Raw genomic sequence first — 20,377 nt, forward strand, 5'->3', positions numbered from 1 at the left:
TAAACCAGTCCCTGGTGGAAAAAAGGTTGGGGAAGCCTGCTCTAGACCATCGCCTGAAACCTGGCGTGCCTCTGGGTCACATGACTGCAACCGAACAAGAAATACTTGTCGCCATTTGGAGGTGTGTCGTTTGCAGGTACTTTTGGCCCCGCCCCCTGTGACTTTCAACTGTGTGTGTTAGGGTCATTCCAGGCTCCAGTGTTGTATTCAAGATGTTTCTGCTAATGCTGCTCCTCTTCATGCTTCTAGTCCTGCTTCTGGTTCTGGTGGCTCACGTCTACTGGACTCCAGTACCTGTTGGCATCAAGGAGTCTTGGAAGCTGAGGCTGCTACAACTTCTCTGCTTTCTTGTCTTCGGCGGGGTAATTTAACAACCTGTACTTTGCTCCTTTTTCACTCAACTACAGCAATAGATTGTCTGCTTTGTCTTCTTCAGAGGGTGATTTTGCAGCTACACTAATTACAGCAACACTAATTACAGCAACATTAATTACAGTATTCATTTATTACAGCAACATTTACTACAGCGACATTAATTACAGGTACACTAATTACAACAACATTAATTACAGTATTCATTTATTACAGCAACATTTACTACAGCGACATTAATTACAGGTACAATATTTACAGCAACATTAATAACAGCATCATGTATTACACACACATTAATTACAGCAACATTAATTACAGCTACACTAATCACAGCAACATTAATTACAGCTATATTAATTACAGCTACATTAAGTACAGCAACATTTATTACAGCAAGATTAATTACAGCAAAATGTATTACAGCAAGATTAATTACAGCTACATTAATTACAGCAACAATAATAGCAGCTACATTTATTACAGCAATGTTAATTACAGAAGTATTAATTACAGCTACATTTATTACAGCAACATTAATTACAGCAACAATAACTACAGCAACATTAATTACAGCAACATTAATTACAGGTACATTTATTACAGCAACATTTATTACAGCAACATTAATTACAGTATTCATTTATTACAGCAACATTTATTACAGCAACATTTATTACAGCGACATTAATTACAGGTACATTAATTACAACAACATTAATTACAGTATTCATTTATTACAGCAACATTTATTACAGCAACATTTATTACAGCGACATTAATTACAGGTACACTAATTACAACAACATTAATTACAGTATTCATTTATTACAGCAACATTTACTACAGCGACATTAATTACAGGTACACTATTTACAGCAACACTAATTACAGCAACATTATTAAAGTATTCATTTATTACAGCAACATTTATGACAGCAACACTAACTACAGCAACATTAATTACAGAATTCATTTATTACAGCAACATTAATTACAGGTACACTAATTACAACAACATTAATTACAGTATTCATTTATTACAGCAACATTTACTACAGCGACATTAATTACAGGTACACTATTTACAGCAACACTAATTACAGCAACATTATTAAAGTATTCATTTATTACAGCAACATTTATGACAGCAACACTAACTACAGCAACATTAATTACAGAATTCATTTATTACAGCAACATTTATTACAGCAACATTAATTACAGGTACACTAATTACAACAACATTAATTACAGTATTCATTTATTACAGCAACATTTACTACAGCGACATTAATTACAGGTACACTATTTACAGCAACACTAATTACAGCAACATTAATTACAGCAACAATAATTACAGCATCATTTATTACACACACATTAATTACAGCAACATTAATTACAGCTACATTAATTACAGCAACATTAATTACAGCTACATTAATTACAGCTACATTAAGTACAGCAACATTAATTACAACAACATTAATTACAGCAACATTAGTTACAGCAACATTAATTACAGCAACATTTATTACAGCAACATTTAGTACAGCGACATTAATTACAGGTACACTAATTACAACAACATTAATTACAGTATTCATTTATAACAGCAACATTTACTACAGCGACATTAATTACAGGTACACTATTTACAGCAACACTAATTACAGCAACATTATTAAAGTATTCATTTATTACAGCAACATTTATGACAGCAACACTAACTACAGCAACATTAATTACAGAATTCATTTATTACAGCAACATTTATTACAGCAACATTAATTACAGGTACACTAATTACAACAACATTAATTACAGTATTCATTTATAACAGCAACATTTACTACAGCGACATTAATTACAGGTACACTATTTACAGCAACACTAATTACAGCAACATTAATTACAGCAACAATAATTACAGCATCATTTATTACAGCATCATTAATTACAGCAACATTAATTACAGCTACACTAATCACAGCAACATTAATTACAGCTACATTAATTACAGCAACATTAATTACAGCTACATTAATTACAGCTTCATTAAGTACAGCAACATTAATTACAACAACATTAATTACAGCAACATTAGTTACAGCAACATTAATTACAGCAACATTTATTACAGCAACATTTAGTACAGCAACATTAATTACAGCTACATTAATTACAGCAAGATTAATTACAGCTACTTTAATTACAGCAACAATAATAGCAGCTACATTTATTACAGCAACGTTAATTACAGCGGCATTAATTACAGCTACATTTATTACAGCAACGTTAATTACAGCAACAATAATTACAGCAACATTAATTACAGCAACATTAATTACAGCTACATTTATTACAGCAACATTTATTACAGCAACATTAAACATAGCAACATTTATTACAGCAACATTAGTTAAAGCAACATTTATTACAGCTACATTTATTACAGCAACGTTAATTACAGCAACAATAATTACAGCAACATTAATTACAGCAACATTAATTACAGCTACATTTATTACAGCAACATTTATTACAGCAACATTAATCATAGCAACGTTTATTACAGCTACATTTATTACAGCTACATTTATTACAGCAACATTAATTATAGCAACATTTATTACAGCAACATTAGTTACAGCAACATTTATTACAGCTACATTTATTACAGCAACATTAATTATAGCAACATTTATTACAGCAACATTAATTACAGCTACAATTATTACAGCAACATTAATTACAGTAACAATAATTACAGCAACTTTAATTACAACAACATTGATTACAGCATCATTAATTACAGCAACATTAATTACAGCAACATTAATTACAGCAACATTTATTACAGCAACATTTATTACAGCAACATTAATTACAGCAACATTTATTACAGCAACTTTAATTACAGCAACATTTATTACAGTAGGATTAATTACAGCTACATTAATTACAGCAACTTTAATTCCAGCAAGATTTATTACAGTAGGATTAATTACAGCTACATTATTTACAGCAACAATAATAGCAGCTAAATTTATTACAGCAATGGTGATTACAGAAACATTAATTACAGCAACAATAATTACAGCAACATTAATTACAGCAACATTTATTACAGCAACATTTATTACAGCTACATTTATTACAGCAACATTAATTACAGCAACAATAATTACAGCAACATTAATTACAACTACATTTATTACAGCAACATTTATTACAGCAACATTAATTACGGCAACATTTATTACAGCTACATTTATTACAGCTACATTAATTACAGCAACATTTATTACAGCTACATTTATTACAGCAACATTAATTACGGCAACATTTATTACAGCTACATTTATTACAGCTACATTTATTACAGCAACATTTATTACAGCAACATTATTTACAGCAACATTAATTACAGTTACATTTATTACAGCAACATTTATTACAGCAACATTTATTATAGCAACATTAATTACGGCAACATTTATTACAGCTACATTTATTACAGCTACATTAATTACAGCAACATTTATTACAGCTACATTTATTACAGCAACATTAATTACGGCAACATTTATTACAACTACATTTATTACAGCAACATTTATTACAGCAACATTAATTACGGCAACATTTATTACAGCTACATTTATTACAGCTACATTAATTACAGCAACATTTATTACAGCTACATTTATTACAGCAACATTAATTACGGCAACATTTATTACAGCTACATTTATTACAGCTACATTTATTACAGCAACATTTATTACAGCAACATTATTTACAGCAACATTAATTACAGTTACATTTATTACAGCAACATTTATTACAGCAACATTTATTATAGCAACATTAATTACGGCAACATTTATTACAGCAACATTGATTACAGCAACATTAATTACAATAACTTTAATTACAGCAACATTGATTACAGCAACATTAATTACAATAACTTTAATTACAGCAACATTGATTACAGCAACATTAATTACAGCAACATTTATTACAGCTACATTTATTACAGCAACATTAATTATAGCAACATTTATTACAGCAACATTAATTACAGCTACAATTATTACAGCAACATTAATTACAGTAACAATAATTACAGCAACTTTAATTACAACAACATTGATTACAGCATCATTAATTACAGCAACATTAATTACAGCAACATTAATTACAGCAACATTTATTACAGCAACATTTATTACAGCAACATTAATTACAGCAACATTTATTACAGCAACTTTAATTACAGCAACATTTATTACAGTAGGATTAATTACAGCTACATTAATTACAGCAACTTTAATTCCAGCAAGATTTATTACAGTAGGATTAATTACAGCTACATTATTTACAGCAACAATAATAGCAGCTAAATTTATTACAGCAATGGTGATTACAGAAACATTAATTACAGCAACAATAATTACAGCAACATTAATTACAGCAACATTTATTACAGCAACATTTATTACAGCTACATTTATTACAGCAACATTATTTACAGCAACATTAATTACAGTTACATTTATTACAGCAACATTTATTACAGCAACATTTATTATAGCAACATTAATTACGGCAACATTTATTACAGCTACATTTATTACAGCTACATTAATTACAGCAACATTTATTACAGCTACATTTATTACAGCAACATTAATTACGGCAACATTTATTACAACTACATTTATTACAGCAACATTTATTACAGCAACATTAATTACGGCAACATTTATTACAGCTACATTTATTACAGCTACATTAATTACAGCAACATTTATTACAGCTACATTTATTACAGCAACATTAATTACGGCAACATTTATTACAGCTACATTTATTACAGCTACATTTATTACAGCAACATTTATTACAGCAACATTATTTACAGCAACATTAATTACAGTTACATTTATTACAGCAACATTTATTACAGCAACATTTATTATAGCAACATTAATTACGGCAACATTTATTACAGCAACATTGATTACAGCAACATTAATTACAATAACTTTAATTACAGCAACATTGATTACAGCAACATTAATTACAATAACTTTAATTACAGCAACATTGATTACAGCAACATTAATTACAGCAACATTTATTACAGCTACATTTATTACAGCAACATTAATTATAGCAACATTTATTACAGCAACATTAATTACAGCTACAATTATTACAGCAACATTAATTACAGTAACAATAATTACAGCAACTTTAATTACAACAACATTGATTACAGCATCATTAATTACAGCAACATTAATTACAGCAACATTAATTACAGCAACATTTATTACAGCAACATTTATTACAGCAACATTAATTACAGCAACATTTATTACAGCAACTTTAATTACAGCAACATTTATTACAGTAGGATTAATTACAGCTACATTAATTACAGCAACTTTAATTCCAGCAAGATTTATTACAGTAGGATTAATTACAGCTACATTATTTACAGCAACAATAATAGCAGCTAAATTTATTACAGCAATGGTGATTACAGAAACATTAATTACAGCAACAATAATTACAGCAACATTAATTACAGCAACATTTATTACAGCAACATTTATTACAGCTACATTTATTACAGCAACATTAATTACAGCAACAATAATTACAGCAACATTAATTACAACTACATTTATTACAGCAACATTTATTACAGCAACATTAATTACGGCAACATTTATTACAGCTACATTTATTACAGCTACATTAATTACAGCAACATTTATTACAGCTACATTTATTACAGCAACATTAATTACGGCAACATTTATTACAGCTACATTTATTACAGCTACATTTATTACAGCAACATTTATTACAGCAACATTATTTACAGCAACATTAATTACAGTTACATTTATTACAGCAACATTTATTACAGCAACATTTATTATAGCAACATTAATTACGGCAACATTTATTACAGCTACATTTATTACAGCTACATTAATTACAGCAACATTTATTACAGCTACATTTATTACAGCAACATTAATTACGGCAACATTTATTACAACTACATTTATTACAGCAACATTTATTACAGCAACATTAATTACGGCAACATTTATTACAGCTACATTTATTACAGCTACATTTATTACAGCAACATTTATTATAGCAACATTAATTACAGCAACATTTATTACAGCTACATTTATTACAGCAACATTAATTATAGCAACATTTATTACAGCTACATTTATTATAGCAACATTAATTACAGCAACATTTATTACAGCTACATTTATTACAGCAACATTAATTATAGCAACATTTATTACAGCTACATTTATTACAGCAACATTTATTATAGCAACATTAATTACAGCAACATTTATTACAGCTACATTTATTACAGCAACATTAATTATAGCAACATTTATTACAGCTACATTTATTACAGCAACATTAATTACAGCAACAATAATTACAGCAACATTAATTACAACTACATTTATTACAGCAACATTTATTACAGCAACATTTATTACAGCAACATTAATTACGGCAACATTAATTATAGCAACATTTATTACAGCTACATTTATTATAGCAACATTAATTACAGCAACAATAATTACAGCAACATTAATTACAGCAACATTAAATACAGCTACATTTATTACAGCAACATTTATTACAGCAACATTAATTACAGCAACAATAAATACAGCAACATTGATTACAGCAACATTAATTACAGCTACATTTATTACAGCTACATTTATTACAGCAACATTTATTATAGCAACATTAATTACAGCAACAATAATTACAGCAACATTAATTACAGCAACATTAAATACAGCTACATTTATTACAGCAACATTTATTACAGCAACATTAATTACAGCAACAATAAATACAGCAACATTAATTACAGCAACATTTATTACAGCTACATTTATTACAGCAACATTAATTACAGCTACATTTATTACAGCAACATTAATTACGGCAACATTAATTATAGCAACATTAATTACAGCTACATTAATTACAGCAACATTAATTACAGCTACATTTATTACAGCAACATTAATTACGGCAACATTAATTATAGCAACATTAATTACAGCTACATTTATTACAGCAACATTAATCACAGCAACATTAATTACAGCAACATTAATTACAGTTACATTTATTACAGAAACATTAATTACAACAACTTTAATTACAGCAACATTGATTACAGCAACATTTATTACAGCAACATTAATTACAATAACTTTAATTACAGCAACATTAAGTACAGTGACTTTTACAACATGTGGAGTGGGACTTTTACAACATGTGAGTGTAGTGTGGAGTGGGACTTTTACAACATGTGAGTGTAGTGTGGAGTGGGACTTTTACAACATGTGAGTGTAGTGTGGAGTGGGACTTTGACAACATGTGAGTGTAGTGTGGAGTGGGACTTTTACAACATGTGAGTGTAGTGTGGAGTGGGACTTTTACAACATGTGAGTGTAGTGTGGAGTGGGACTTTGACAACATGTGAGTGTAGTGTGGAGTGGGACTTTTACAACATGTGAGTGTAGTGTGGAGTGGGACTTTTACAACATGTGAGTGTAGTGTGGAGTGGGACTTTGACAACATGTGAGTGTAGTGTGGAGTGGGACTTTTACAACATGTGAGTGTAGTGTGGACACCGCCTGCAGCTCAATGATTCCAGCACTGTTTATGGACATGACTCTCCTCTATTTACTTTGAACACACAACGTTTCTCATGCAACTCAGTGGGAGTTGAAAAAGAAAAAAATGAATATTGTAAGCGACATATGAAGTAAGAGTTCAGGTGATTTCTGTGCCGCTAATCAGGTTCCACAAGTTATCAGTTGTCAAAGGAGACTTTGAGGTTAATAAAGGGTAAATATTTGTTCTTCTTCTCAGCGTGTTCCTTTATTTTCTACTAAAACTCCTTTTCTTAGAATTGAAGAATGTGATCATGGTCCTTGCAACGCTGGAATGATCTTTTTCAATTGTATCTTGTGATTAATACTTGCACTATTCATTATTTCTCTTCCGAAATGTCAATATTGTGGGTCAATAAAGGTGAGACTTCTCCCACAAAAACCTTTTAATGTAAACAGACTTAGAGACCAGCAGCTCAGTCGGATAACAACTCTGCTACAAACGGGACTTGTTTCCTGCACAGAGGACAAAGATAACGCTTTATGATATGACTTTATGATATCACTTTATGGGCCAGGTGTGTTTAACTCACAAGGCAGTTGACTTGATGGACTGTAGTGTTCAGTATCAACAATAAAAATCAACCATTACCTCAACTACCAGCAAGTGCCTGAATAGCTAACATGCTAATGAGATAATATTGCAATAATCAAGTTGTCACTGAGGGCAGGTGAACTTCAGATCTAGGTGTCGCTGACGGCAGGTGAACTTCAGATCTAGGTGTCGCTGACGGTAGGTGAACATCAGATCTAGGTGTCACTGATAGCAGGTGAACATCAGATCTAGGTGTCTCTGACGGCAGGTGAACATCAGATCTATGTGTCACTGATAGCAGGTGAACATCAGATCTAGGTGTCGCTGACGGCAGGTGAACATCAGATCTAGGTGTTGCTGACGGCAGGTGAACATCAGATATAGGTGTTGCTGACGGCAGGTGAACATCAGATCTATGTGTCACTGATAGCAGGTGAACTTCAGATCTAGGTGTCACTGACGGCAGGTGAATATCAGATCTAGGTGTTGCTGACGGCAGGTGATCATCAGATGTAGGTGTCGCTGACGGCAGGTGAACATCAGATCTTGGTGTCGCTGACGGCAGGTGAACATCAGATCTAGGTGTCGCTGACGGCAGGTGAACATCAGATCTAGGTGTCGCTGACGGCAGGTGAACATCAGATCTAGGTGTCGCTGACGGCAGGTGAACATCAGATCTAGGTGCCTCTGACGGCAGGTGAACATCAGATCTAGGTGTCACTGACGGCAGGTGAACATCAGATATAGGTGTTGCTGACGGCAGGTGAACATCAGATCTAGGTGCCTCTGACGGCAGGTGAACATCAGATCTAGGTGTCTCTGACGGCAGGTGAACATCAGATCTAGGTGTCACTGACGGCAGGTGAACATCAGATCTTGGTGTCGCTGACGGCAGGTGAACATCAGATCTATGTGTCACTGACGGCAGGTGAACATCAGATCTAGGTGTCACTGACGGCAGGTGAACATCAGATCTAGGTGTCACTGATAGCAGGTGAACATCAGATCTAGGTGTCACTGACGGCAGGTGAACATCAGATCTAGGTGTCGCTGACGGCAGGTGAACATCAGATCTAGGTGTCACTGATAGCAGGTGAACATCAGATCTAGGTGTCACTGATAGCAGGTGAACATCAGATCTAGGTGTCACTGACGGCAGGTGAACATCAGATCTAGGTGTCACTGACGGCAGGTGAACATCAGATCTAGGTGTCGCTGACGGCAGGTGAACATCAGATCTAGGTGTCACTGATAGCAGGTGAACATCAGATCTAGGTGTCACTGATAGCAGGTGAACATCAGATCTAGGTGTCGCTGACGGCAGGTGAACATCAGATCTAGGTGTCACTGACAGCAGGTGAACATCAGATCTAGGTGTCGCTGACGGCAGGTGAACATCAGATATAGGTGTCGCTGACGGCAGGTGAACATCAGATCTAGGTGTCGCTGACGGCAGGTGAACATCAGATCTAGGTGTCGCTGACGGCATGTGAACATCAGATCTAGGTGTCGCTGACGGCAGGTGAACATCAGATCTAGGTGTCGCTGACGGCAGGTGAACATCAGATCTAGGTGTCACTGATAGCAGGTGAACATCAGATCTAGGTGTCGCTGACGGCAGGTGAACATCAGATCTAGGTGTCACTGACAGCAGGTGAACATCAGATCTAGGTGTCGCTGACGGCAGGTGAACATCAGATCTAGGTGTCGCTGACAGCAGGTGAACATCAGATCTAGGTGTTGCTGACGGCAGGTGAACATCAGATCTAGGTGTCTCTGACGGCAGGTGAACATCATATCTAGGTGTCGCTGACGGCAGGTGAACATCAGATCTAGGTGTCACTGATAGCAGGTGAACATCAGATCTAGGTGTCACTGATAGCAGGTGAACATCAGATCTAGGTGTCACTGACGGCAGGTGAACATCAGATCTAGGTGTCTCTGATAGCAGGTGAACATCAGATCTAGGTGTCGCTGACGGCAGGTGAACATCAGATCTAGGTGTCTCTGACGGCAGGTGAACATCAGATGTAGGTGTCACTGACGGCAGGTGAACATCAGATCTAGGTGTCTCTGACGGCAGGTGATCATCAGATGTAGGTGTCGCTGACGGCAGGTGAACATCAGATCTAGGTGTCGCTGACGGCAGGTGATCATCAGATCTAGGTGTCGCTGACGGCAGGTGAACATCATATCTAGGTGTCACTGACGGCAGGTGAACATCAGATCTAGGTGTCGCTGACGGCAGGTGAACATCATATCTAGGTGTCACTGAAGGCAGGTGAACATCAGATCTTGGTGTCGCTGACGGCAGGTGAACATCAGATCTAGGTGTCGCTGACGGCAGGTGAACATCAGATCTAGGTGTCACTGACGGCAGGTGAACATCAGATCTAGGTGTCGCTGACGGCAGGTGAACATCAGATCTAGGTGTCACTGACGGCAGGTGAACATCAGATCTATGTGTCTCTGACGGCAGGTGAACATCAGATCTAGGTGTCACTGACGGCAGGTGAACATCAGATCTAGGTGTCACTGACGGCAGGTGAACATCAGATCTAGGTGTCGCTGACGGCAGGTGAACATCAGATCTAGGTTTCACTGACGGCAGGTGAACATCAGATCTATGTGTCTCTGACGGCAGGTGAACATCAGATCTATGTGTCACTGACGGCAGGTGAACATCAGATCTAGGTGTCACTGACGGCAGGTGAACATCAGATCTAGGTGTCACTGATAGCAGGTGAACATCAGATCTAGGTGTCACTGACGGCAGGTGAACATCAGATCTAGGTGTCGCTGACGGCAGGTGAACATCAGATCTAGGTGTCACTGATAGCAGGTGAACATCAGATCTATGTGTCTCTGACGGCAGGTGAACATCAGATCTAGGTGTCACTGACGGCAGGTGAACATCAGATCTAGGTGTCACTGACGGCAGGTGAACATCAGATCTAGGTGTCACTGACGGCAGGTGAACATCAGATCTATGTGTCTCTGACGGCAGGTGAACATCAGATCTATGTGTCACTGACGGCAGGTGAACATCAGATCTAGGTGTCACTGACGGCAGGTGAACATCAGATCTAGGTGTCACTGATAGCAGGTGAACATCAGATCTAGGTGTCACTGACGGCAGGTGAACATCAGATCTAGGTGTCGCTGACGGCAGGTGAACATCAGATCTAGGTGTCACTGATAGCAGGTGAACATCAGATCTAGGTGTCACTGATAGCAGGTGAACATCAGATCTAGGTGTCACTGACGGCAGGTGAACATCAGATCTAGGTGTCACTGACGGCAGGTGAACATCAGATCTTGGTGTCACTGACGGCAGGTGAACATCAGATCTATGTGTCTCTGACGGCAGGTGAACATCAGATCTAGGTGTCACTGACGGCAGGTGAACATCAGATCTAGGTGTCACTGACGGCAGGTGAACATCAGATCTAGGTGTCACTGACGGCAGGTGAACATCAGATCTATGTGTCTCTGACGGCAGGTGAACATCAGATCTATGTGTCACTGACGGCAGGTGAACATCAGATCTAGGTGTCACTGACGGCAGGTGAACATCAGATCTAGGTGTCACTGATAGCAGGTGAACATCAGATCTAGGTGTCACTGACGGCAGGTGAACATCAGATCTAGGTGTCGCTGACGGCAGGTGAACATCAGATCTAGGTGTCACTGATAGCAGGTGAACATCAGATCTAGGTGTCACTGATAGCAGGTGAACATCAGATCTAGGTGTCACTGACGGCAGGTGAACATCAGATCTAGGTGTCACTGACGGCAGGTGAACATCAGATCTTGGTGTCGCTGACGGCAGGTGAACATCAGATCTAGGTGTCGCTGACGGCAGGTGAACATCAGATCTAGGTGTCGCTGAAGGCAGGTGAACAACAGATCTAGGTGTCACTGACGGCAGGTGAACAACAGATCTAGGTGTCACTGAGGGCAGGTGAACATCAGATCTTGGTGTCGCTGACGGCAGGTGAACATCAGATCTATGTGTCACTGACGGCAGGTGAACATCAGATCTAGGTGTCACTGACGGCAGGTGAACATCAGATCTAGGTGTCACTGATAGCAGGTGAACATCAGATCTAGGTGTCACTGACGGCAGGTGAACATCAGATCTAGGTGTCGCTGACGGCAGGTGAACATCAGATCTAGGTGTCACTGATAGCAGGTGAACATCAGATCTAGGTGTCACTGATAGCAGGTGAACATCAGATCTAGGTGTCACTGACGGCAGGTGAACATCAGATCTAGGTGTCACTGACGGCAGGTGAACATCAGATCTAGGTGTCGCTGACGGCAGGTGAACATCAGATCTAGGTGTCACTGATAGCAGGTGAACATCAGATCTAGGTGTCACTGATAGCAGGTGAACATCAGATCTAGGTGTCGCTGACGGCAGGTGAACATCAGATCTAGGTGTCACTGACAGCAGGTGAACATCAGATCTAGGTGTCGCTGACGGCAGGTGAACATCAGATATAGGTGTCGCTGACGGCAGGTGAACATCAGATCTAGGTGTCGCTGACGGCAGGTGAACATCAGATCTAGGTGTCGCTGACGGCATGTGAACATCAGATCTAGGTGTCGCTGACGGCAGGTGAACATCAGATCTAGGTGTCGCTGACGGCAGGTGAACATCAGATCTAGGTGTCACTGATAGCAGGTGAACATCAGATCTAGGTGTCGCTGACGGCAGGTGAACATCAGATCTAGGTGTCACTGACAGCAGGTGAACATCAGATCTAGGTGTCGCTGACGGCAGGTGAACATCAGATCTAGGTGTCGCTGACAGCAGGTGAACATCAGATCTAGGTGTTGCTGACGGCAGGTGAACATCAGATCTAGGTGTCTCTGACGGCAGGTGAACATCATATCTAGGTGTCACTGACGGCAGGTGAACATCATATCTAGGTGTCGCTGACGGCAGGTGAACATCAGATCTAGGTGTCACTGATAGCAGGTGAACATCAGATCTAGGTGTCACTGATAGCAGGTGAACATCAGATCTAGGTGTCACTGACGGCAGGTGAACATCAGATCTAGGTGTCTCTGATAGCAGGTGAACATCAGATCTAGGTGTCGCTGACGGCAGGTGAACATCAGATCTAGGTGTCTCTGACGGCAGGTGATCATCAGATGTAGGTGTCGCTGACGGCAGGTGAACATCAGATCTAGGTGTCTCTGACGGCAGGTGATCATCAGATGTAGGTGTCGCTGACGGCAGGTGAACATCAGATCTAGGTGTCGCTGACGGCAGGTGATCATCAGATCTAGGTGTCGCTGACGGCAGGTGAACATCATATCTAGGTGTCACTGATAGCAGGTGAACATCAGATCTAGGTGTTGCTGACGGCAGGTGAACATCAGATCTAGGTGTCTCTGACGGCAGGTGAACATCATATCTAGGTGTCACTGACGGCAGGTGAACATCATATCTAGGTGTCGCTGACGGCAGGTGAACATCAGATCTAGGTGTCACTGATAGCAGGTGAACATCAGATCTAGGTGTCACTGATAGCAGGTGAACATCAGATCTAGGTGTCACTGACGGCAGGTGAACATCAGATCTAGGTGTCTCTGATAGCAGGTGAACATCAGATCTAGGTGTCGCTGACGGCAGGTGAACATCAGATCTAGGTGTCTCTGACGGCAGGTGATCATCAGATGTAGGTGTCACTGACGGCAGGTGAACATCAGATCTAGGTGTCTCTGACGGCAGGTGATCATCAGATGTAGGTGTCGCTGACGGCAGGTGAACATCAGATCTAGGTGTCGCTGACGGCAGGTGATCATCAGATCTAGGTGTCGCTGACGGCAGGTGAACATCATATCTAGGTGTCACTGATAGCAGGTGAACATCAGATCTAGGTGTCGCTGACGGCAAGTGAACATCAGATCTAGGTGTCACTGACAGCAGGTGAACATCAGATCTAGGTGTCGCTGACGGCAGGTGAACATCAGATCTAGGTGTCGCTGACAGCAGGTGAACATCAGATCTAGGTGTTGCTGACGGCAGGTGAACATCAGATCTAGGTGTCTCTGACGGCAGGTGAACATCATATCTAGGTGTCACTGACGGCAGGTGAACATCATATCTAGGTGTCGCTGACGGCAGGTGAACATCAGATCTAGGTGTCACTGATAGCAGGTGAACATCAGATCTAGGTGTCACTGATAGCAGGTGAACATCAGATCTAGGTGTCACTGACGGCAGGTGAACATCAGATCTAGGTGTCTCTGATAGCAGGTGAACATCAGATCTAGGTGTCGCTGACGGCAGGTGAACATCAGATCTAGGTGTCTCTGACGGCAGGTGAACATCAGATGTAGGTGTCACTGACGGCAGGTGAACATCAGATCTAGGTGTCTCTGACGGCAGGTGATCATCAGATGTAGGTGTCGCTGACGGCAGGTGAACATCAGATCTAGGTGTCGCTGACGGCAGGTGATCATCAGATCTAGGTGTCGCTGACGGCAGGTGAACATCATATCTAGGTGTCACTGAAGGCAGGTGAACATCAGATCTAGGTGTCACTGACGGCAGGTGAACATCAGATCTAGGTGTCGCTGACGGCAGGTGAACATCATATCTAGGTGTCACTGAAGGCAGGTGAACATCAGATCTTGGTGTCGCTGACGGCAGGTGAACATCAGATCTAGGTGTCACTGACGGCAGGTGAACATCAGATCTAGGTGTCGCTGACGGCAGGTGAACATCAGATCTAGGTGTCACTGACGGCAGGTGAACATCAGATCTATGTGTCTCTGACGGCAGGTGAACATCAGATCTATGTGTCACTGACGGCAGGTGAACATCAGATCTAGGTGTCACTGACGGCAGGTGAACATCAGATCTAGGTGTCGCTGACGGCAGGTGAACATCAGATCTAGGTGTCACTGACGGCAGGTGAACATCAGATCTATGTGTCTCTGACGGCAGGTGAACATCAGATCTATGTGTCACTGACGGCAGGTGAACATCAGATCTAGGTGTCACTGACGGCAGGTGAACATCAGATCTAGGTGTCACTGATAGCAGGTGAACATCAGATCTAGGTGTCACTGACGGCAGGTGAACATCAGATCTAGGTGTCGCTGACGGCAGGTGAACATCAGATCTAGGTGTCACTGATAGCAGGTGAACATCAGATCTAGGTGTCACTGATAGCAGGTGAACATCAGATCTAGGTGTCACTGACGGCAGGTGAACATCAGATCTAGGTGTCACTGACGGCAGGTGAACATCAGATCTAGGTGTCGCTGACGGCAGGTGAACATCAGATCTAGGTGTCACTGATAGCAGGTGAACATCAGATCTAGGTGTCACTGATAGCAGGTGAACATCAGATCTAGGTGTCGCTGACGGCAGGTGAACATCAGATCTAGGTGTCACTGACAGCAGGTGAACATCAGATCTAGGTGTCGCTGACGGCAGGTGAACATCAGATATAGGTGTCGCTGACGGCAGGTGAACATCAGATCTAGGTGTCGCTGACGGCAGGTGAACATCAGATCTAGGTGTCGCTGACGGCATGTGAACATCAGATCTAGGTGTCGCTGACGGCAGGTGAACATCAGATCTAGGTGTCGCTGACGGCAGGTGAACATCAGATCTAGGTGTCACTGATAGCAGGTGAACATCAGATCTAGGTGTCGCTGACGGCAGGTGAACATCAGATCTAGGTGTCACTGACAGCAGGTGAACATCAGATCTAGGTGTCGCTGACGGCAGGTGAACATCAGATCTAGGTGTCGCTGACAGCAGGTGAACATCAGATCTAGGTGTTGCTGACGGCAGGTGAACATCAGATCTAGGTGTCTCTGACGGCAGGTGAACATCATATCTAGGTGTCACTGACGGCAGGTGAACATCATATCTAGGTGTCGCTGACGGCAGGTGAACATCAGATCTAGGTGTCACTGATAGCAGGTGAACATCAGATCTAGGTGTCACTGACGGCAGGTGAACATCAGATCTAGGTGTCTCTGATAGCAGGTGAACATCAGATCTAGGTGTCGCTGACGGCAGGTGAACATCAGATCTAGGTGTCTCTGACGGCAGGTGATCATCAGATGTAGGTGTCGCTGACGGCAGGTGAACATCAGATCTAGGTGTCGCTGACGGCAGGTGATCATCAGATCTAGGTGTCGCTGACGGCAGGTGAACATCATATCTAGGTGTCACTGACGGCAGGTGAACATCAGATCTAGGTGTCGCTGACGGCAGGTGAACATCATATCTAGGTGTCACTGAAGGCAGGTGAACATCAGATCTTGGTGTCGCTGACGGCAGGTGAACATCAGATCTAGGTGTCACTGACGGCAGGTGAACATCAGATCTTGGTGTCGCTGACAGCAGGTGAACATCAGATCTAGGTGTCGCTGACGGCAGGTGAACATCAGATCTAGGTGTCTCTGACGGCAGGTGAACATCAGATCTATGTGTCACTGACGGCAGGTGAACATCAGATCTAGGTGTCTCTGACGGCAGGTGAACATCAGATCTATGTGTCACTGACGGCAGGTGAACATCAGATCTAGGTGTCACTGACGGCAGGTGAACATCAGATCTATGTGTCACTGATAGCAGGTGAACATCAGATCTAGGTGTCGCTGACGGCAGGTGAACATCATATCTAGGTGTCACTGAAGGCAGGTGAACATCAGATCTAGGTGTCGCTGACGGCAGGTGAACATCAGATCTAGGTGTCACTGACGGCATGTGAACATCAGATCTAGGTGTCACTGACGGCAGGTGAACATCAGATCTAAGTGTCGCTGACGGCAGGTGAACATCAGATCTAGGTGTCGCTGACGGCAGGTGAACATCAGATCTAGGTGTCGCTGACAGCAGGTGAACATCAGATCTAGGTGTCACTGACGGCAGGTGAACATCAGATCTAAGTGTCGCTGACGGCAGGTGAACAACAGATCTAGGTGTCACTGACGGCAGGTGAACAACAGATCTAGGTGTCACTGAGGGCAGGTGAACATCAGATCTTGGTGTCGCTGACGGCAGGTGAACATCAGATCTATGTGTCACTGACGGCAGGTGAACATCAGATCTAGGTGTCACTGACGGCAGGTGAACATCAGATCTAGGTGTCACTGATAGCAGGTGAACATCAGATCTAGGTGTCACTGACGGCAGGTGAACATCAGATCTAGGTGTCGCTGACGGCAGGTGAACATCAGATCTAGGTGTCACTGACGGCAGGTGAACATCAGATCTAGGTGTCGCTGACAGCAGGTGAACATCAGATCTAGGTGTTGCTGACGGCAGGTGAACATCAGATCTAGGTGTCTCTGACGGCAGGTGAACATCATATCTAGGTGTCACTGACGGCAGGTGAACATCATATCTAGGTGTCGCTGACGGCAGGTGAACATCAGATCTAGGTGTCACTGATAGCAGGTGAACATCAGATCTAGGTGTCACTGATAGCAGGTGAACATCAGATCTAGGTGTCACTGATAGCAGGTGAACATCAGATCTAGGTGTCACTGATAGCAGGTGAACATCAGATCTAGGTGTCACTGACGGCAGGTGAACATCAGATCTAGGTGTCTCTGATAGCAGGTGAACATCAGATCTAGGTGTCGCTGACGGCAGGTGAACATCAGATCTAGGTGTCTCTGACGGCAGGTGAACATCAGATGTAGGTGTCACTGACGGCAGGTGAACATCAGATCTAGGTGTCTCTGACGGCAGGTGATCATCAGATGTAGGTGTCGCTGACGGCAGGTGAACATCAGATCTAGGTGTCGCTGACGGCAGGTGATCATCAGATCTAGGTGTCGCTGACGGCAGGTGAACATCATATCTAGGTGTCACTGACGGCAGGTGAACATCAGATCTAGGTGTCGCTGACGGCAGGTGAACATCATATCTAGGTGTCACTGAAGGCAGGTGAACATCAGATCTTGGTGTCGCTGACGGCAGGTGAACATCAGATCTAGGTGTCGCTGACGGCAGGTGAACATCAGATCTAGGTGTCACTGACGGCAGGTGAACATCAGATCTAGGTGTCGCTGACGGCAGGTGAACATCAGATCTAGGTGTCACTGACGGCAGGTGAACATCAGATCTATGTGTCTCTGACGGCAGGTGAACATCAGATCTAGGTGTCACTGACGGCAGGTGAACATCAGATCTAGGTGTCACTGACGGCAGGTGAACATCAGATCTAGGTGTCGCTGACGGCAGGTGAACATCAGATCTAGGTGTCACTGACGGCAGGTGAACATCAGATCTATGTGTCTCTGACGGCAGGTGAACATCAGATCTAGGTGTCACTGATAGCAGGTGAACATCAGATCTAGGTGTCACTGACGGCAGGTGAACATCAGATCTAGGTGTCGCTGACGGCAGGTGAACATCAGATCTAGGTGTCACTGATAGCAGGTGAACATCAGATCTAGGTGTCACTGATAGCAGGTGAACATCAGATCTAGGTGTCACTGACGGCAGGTGAACATCAGATCTAGGTGTCACTGACGGCAGGTGAACATCAGATCTTGGTGTCGCTGACGGCAGGTGAACATCAGATCTAGGTGTCGCTGACGGCAGGTGAACATCAGATCTAGGTGTCGCTGAAGGCAGGTGAACAACAGATCTAGGTGTCACTGACGGCAGGTGAACAACAGATCTAGGTGTCACTGAGGGCAGGTGAACATCAGATCTTGGTGTCGCTGACGGCAGGTGAACATCAGATCTATGTGTCACTGACGGCAGGTGAACATCAGATCTAGGTGTCACTGACGGCAGGTGAACATCAGATCTAGGTGTCACTGATAGCAGGTGAACATCAGATCTAGGTGTCACTGACGGCAGGTGAACATCAGATCTAGGTGTCGCTGACGGCAGGTGAACATCAGATCTAGGTGTCACTGACGGCAGGTGAACATCAGATCTAGGTGTCACTGACGGCAGGTGAACATCAGATCTAGGTGTCGCTGACGGCAGGTGAACATCAGATCTAGGTGTCACTGATAGCAGGTGAACATCAGATCTAGGTGTCACTGATAGCAGGTGAACATCAGATCTAGGTGTCGCTGACGGCAGGTGAACATCAGATCTAGGTGTCACTGACAGCAGGTGAACATCAGATCTAGGTGTCGCTGACGGCAGGTGAACATCAGATATAGGTGTCGCTGACGGCAGGTGAACATCAGATCTAGGTGTCGCTGACGGCAGGTGAACATCAGATCTAGGTGTCGCTGACGGCATGTGAACATCAGATCTAGGTGTCGCTGACGGCAGGTGAACATCAGATCTAGGTGTCGCTGACGGCAGGTGAACATCAGATCTAGGTGTCACTGATAGCAGGTGAACATCAGATCTAGGTGTCGCTGACGGCAGGTGAACATCAGATCTAGGTGTCACTGACAGCAGGTGAACATCAGATCTAGGTGTCGCTGACGGCAGGTGAACATCAGATCTAGGTGTCGCTGACAGCAGGTGAACATCAGATCTAGGTGTTGCTGACGGCAGGTGAACATCAGATCTAGGTGTCTCTGACGGCAGGTGAACATCATATCTAGGTGTCACTGACGGCAGGTGAACATCATATCTAGGTGTCGCTGACGGCAGGTGAACATCAGATCTAGGTGTCACTGATAGCAGGTGAACATCAGATCTAGGTGTCACTGATAGCAGGTGAACATC

At 41.7% G+C, this 20,377-nt stretch overlaps 1 protein-coding gene across 1 annotated transcript in view; it reads left to right on the top strand.

The window, feature by feature from the left end:
• Positions 1 to 226: 226 nt before the first annotated feature.
• The window catches only part of LOC133571886 (neutral cholesterol ester hydrolase 1-like), a 67,440-nt gene continuing 47,289 nt past the window's right edge, over positions 227 to 20,377 (top strand). The window contains exon 1 of the mRNA XM_061924406.1: positions 227 to 362. Within this exon, the coding sequence (XP_061780390.1) occupies positions 240 to 362 (123 nt within the window). The 5' untranslated portion in view covers positions 227 to 239. The remainder of the gene's footprint in view (positions 363 to 20,377) is intronic.

Source organism: Nerophis lumbriciformis, linkage group LG29 (assembly GCF_033978685.3).
Source record: "Nerophis lumbriciformis linkage group LG29, RoL_Nlum_v2.1, whole genome shotgun sequence".
Classification (NCBI taxonomy): domain Eukaryota; kingdom Metazoa; phylum Chordata; class Actinopteri; order Syngnathiformes; family Syngnathidae; genus Nerophis; species Nerophis lumbriciformis.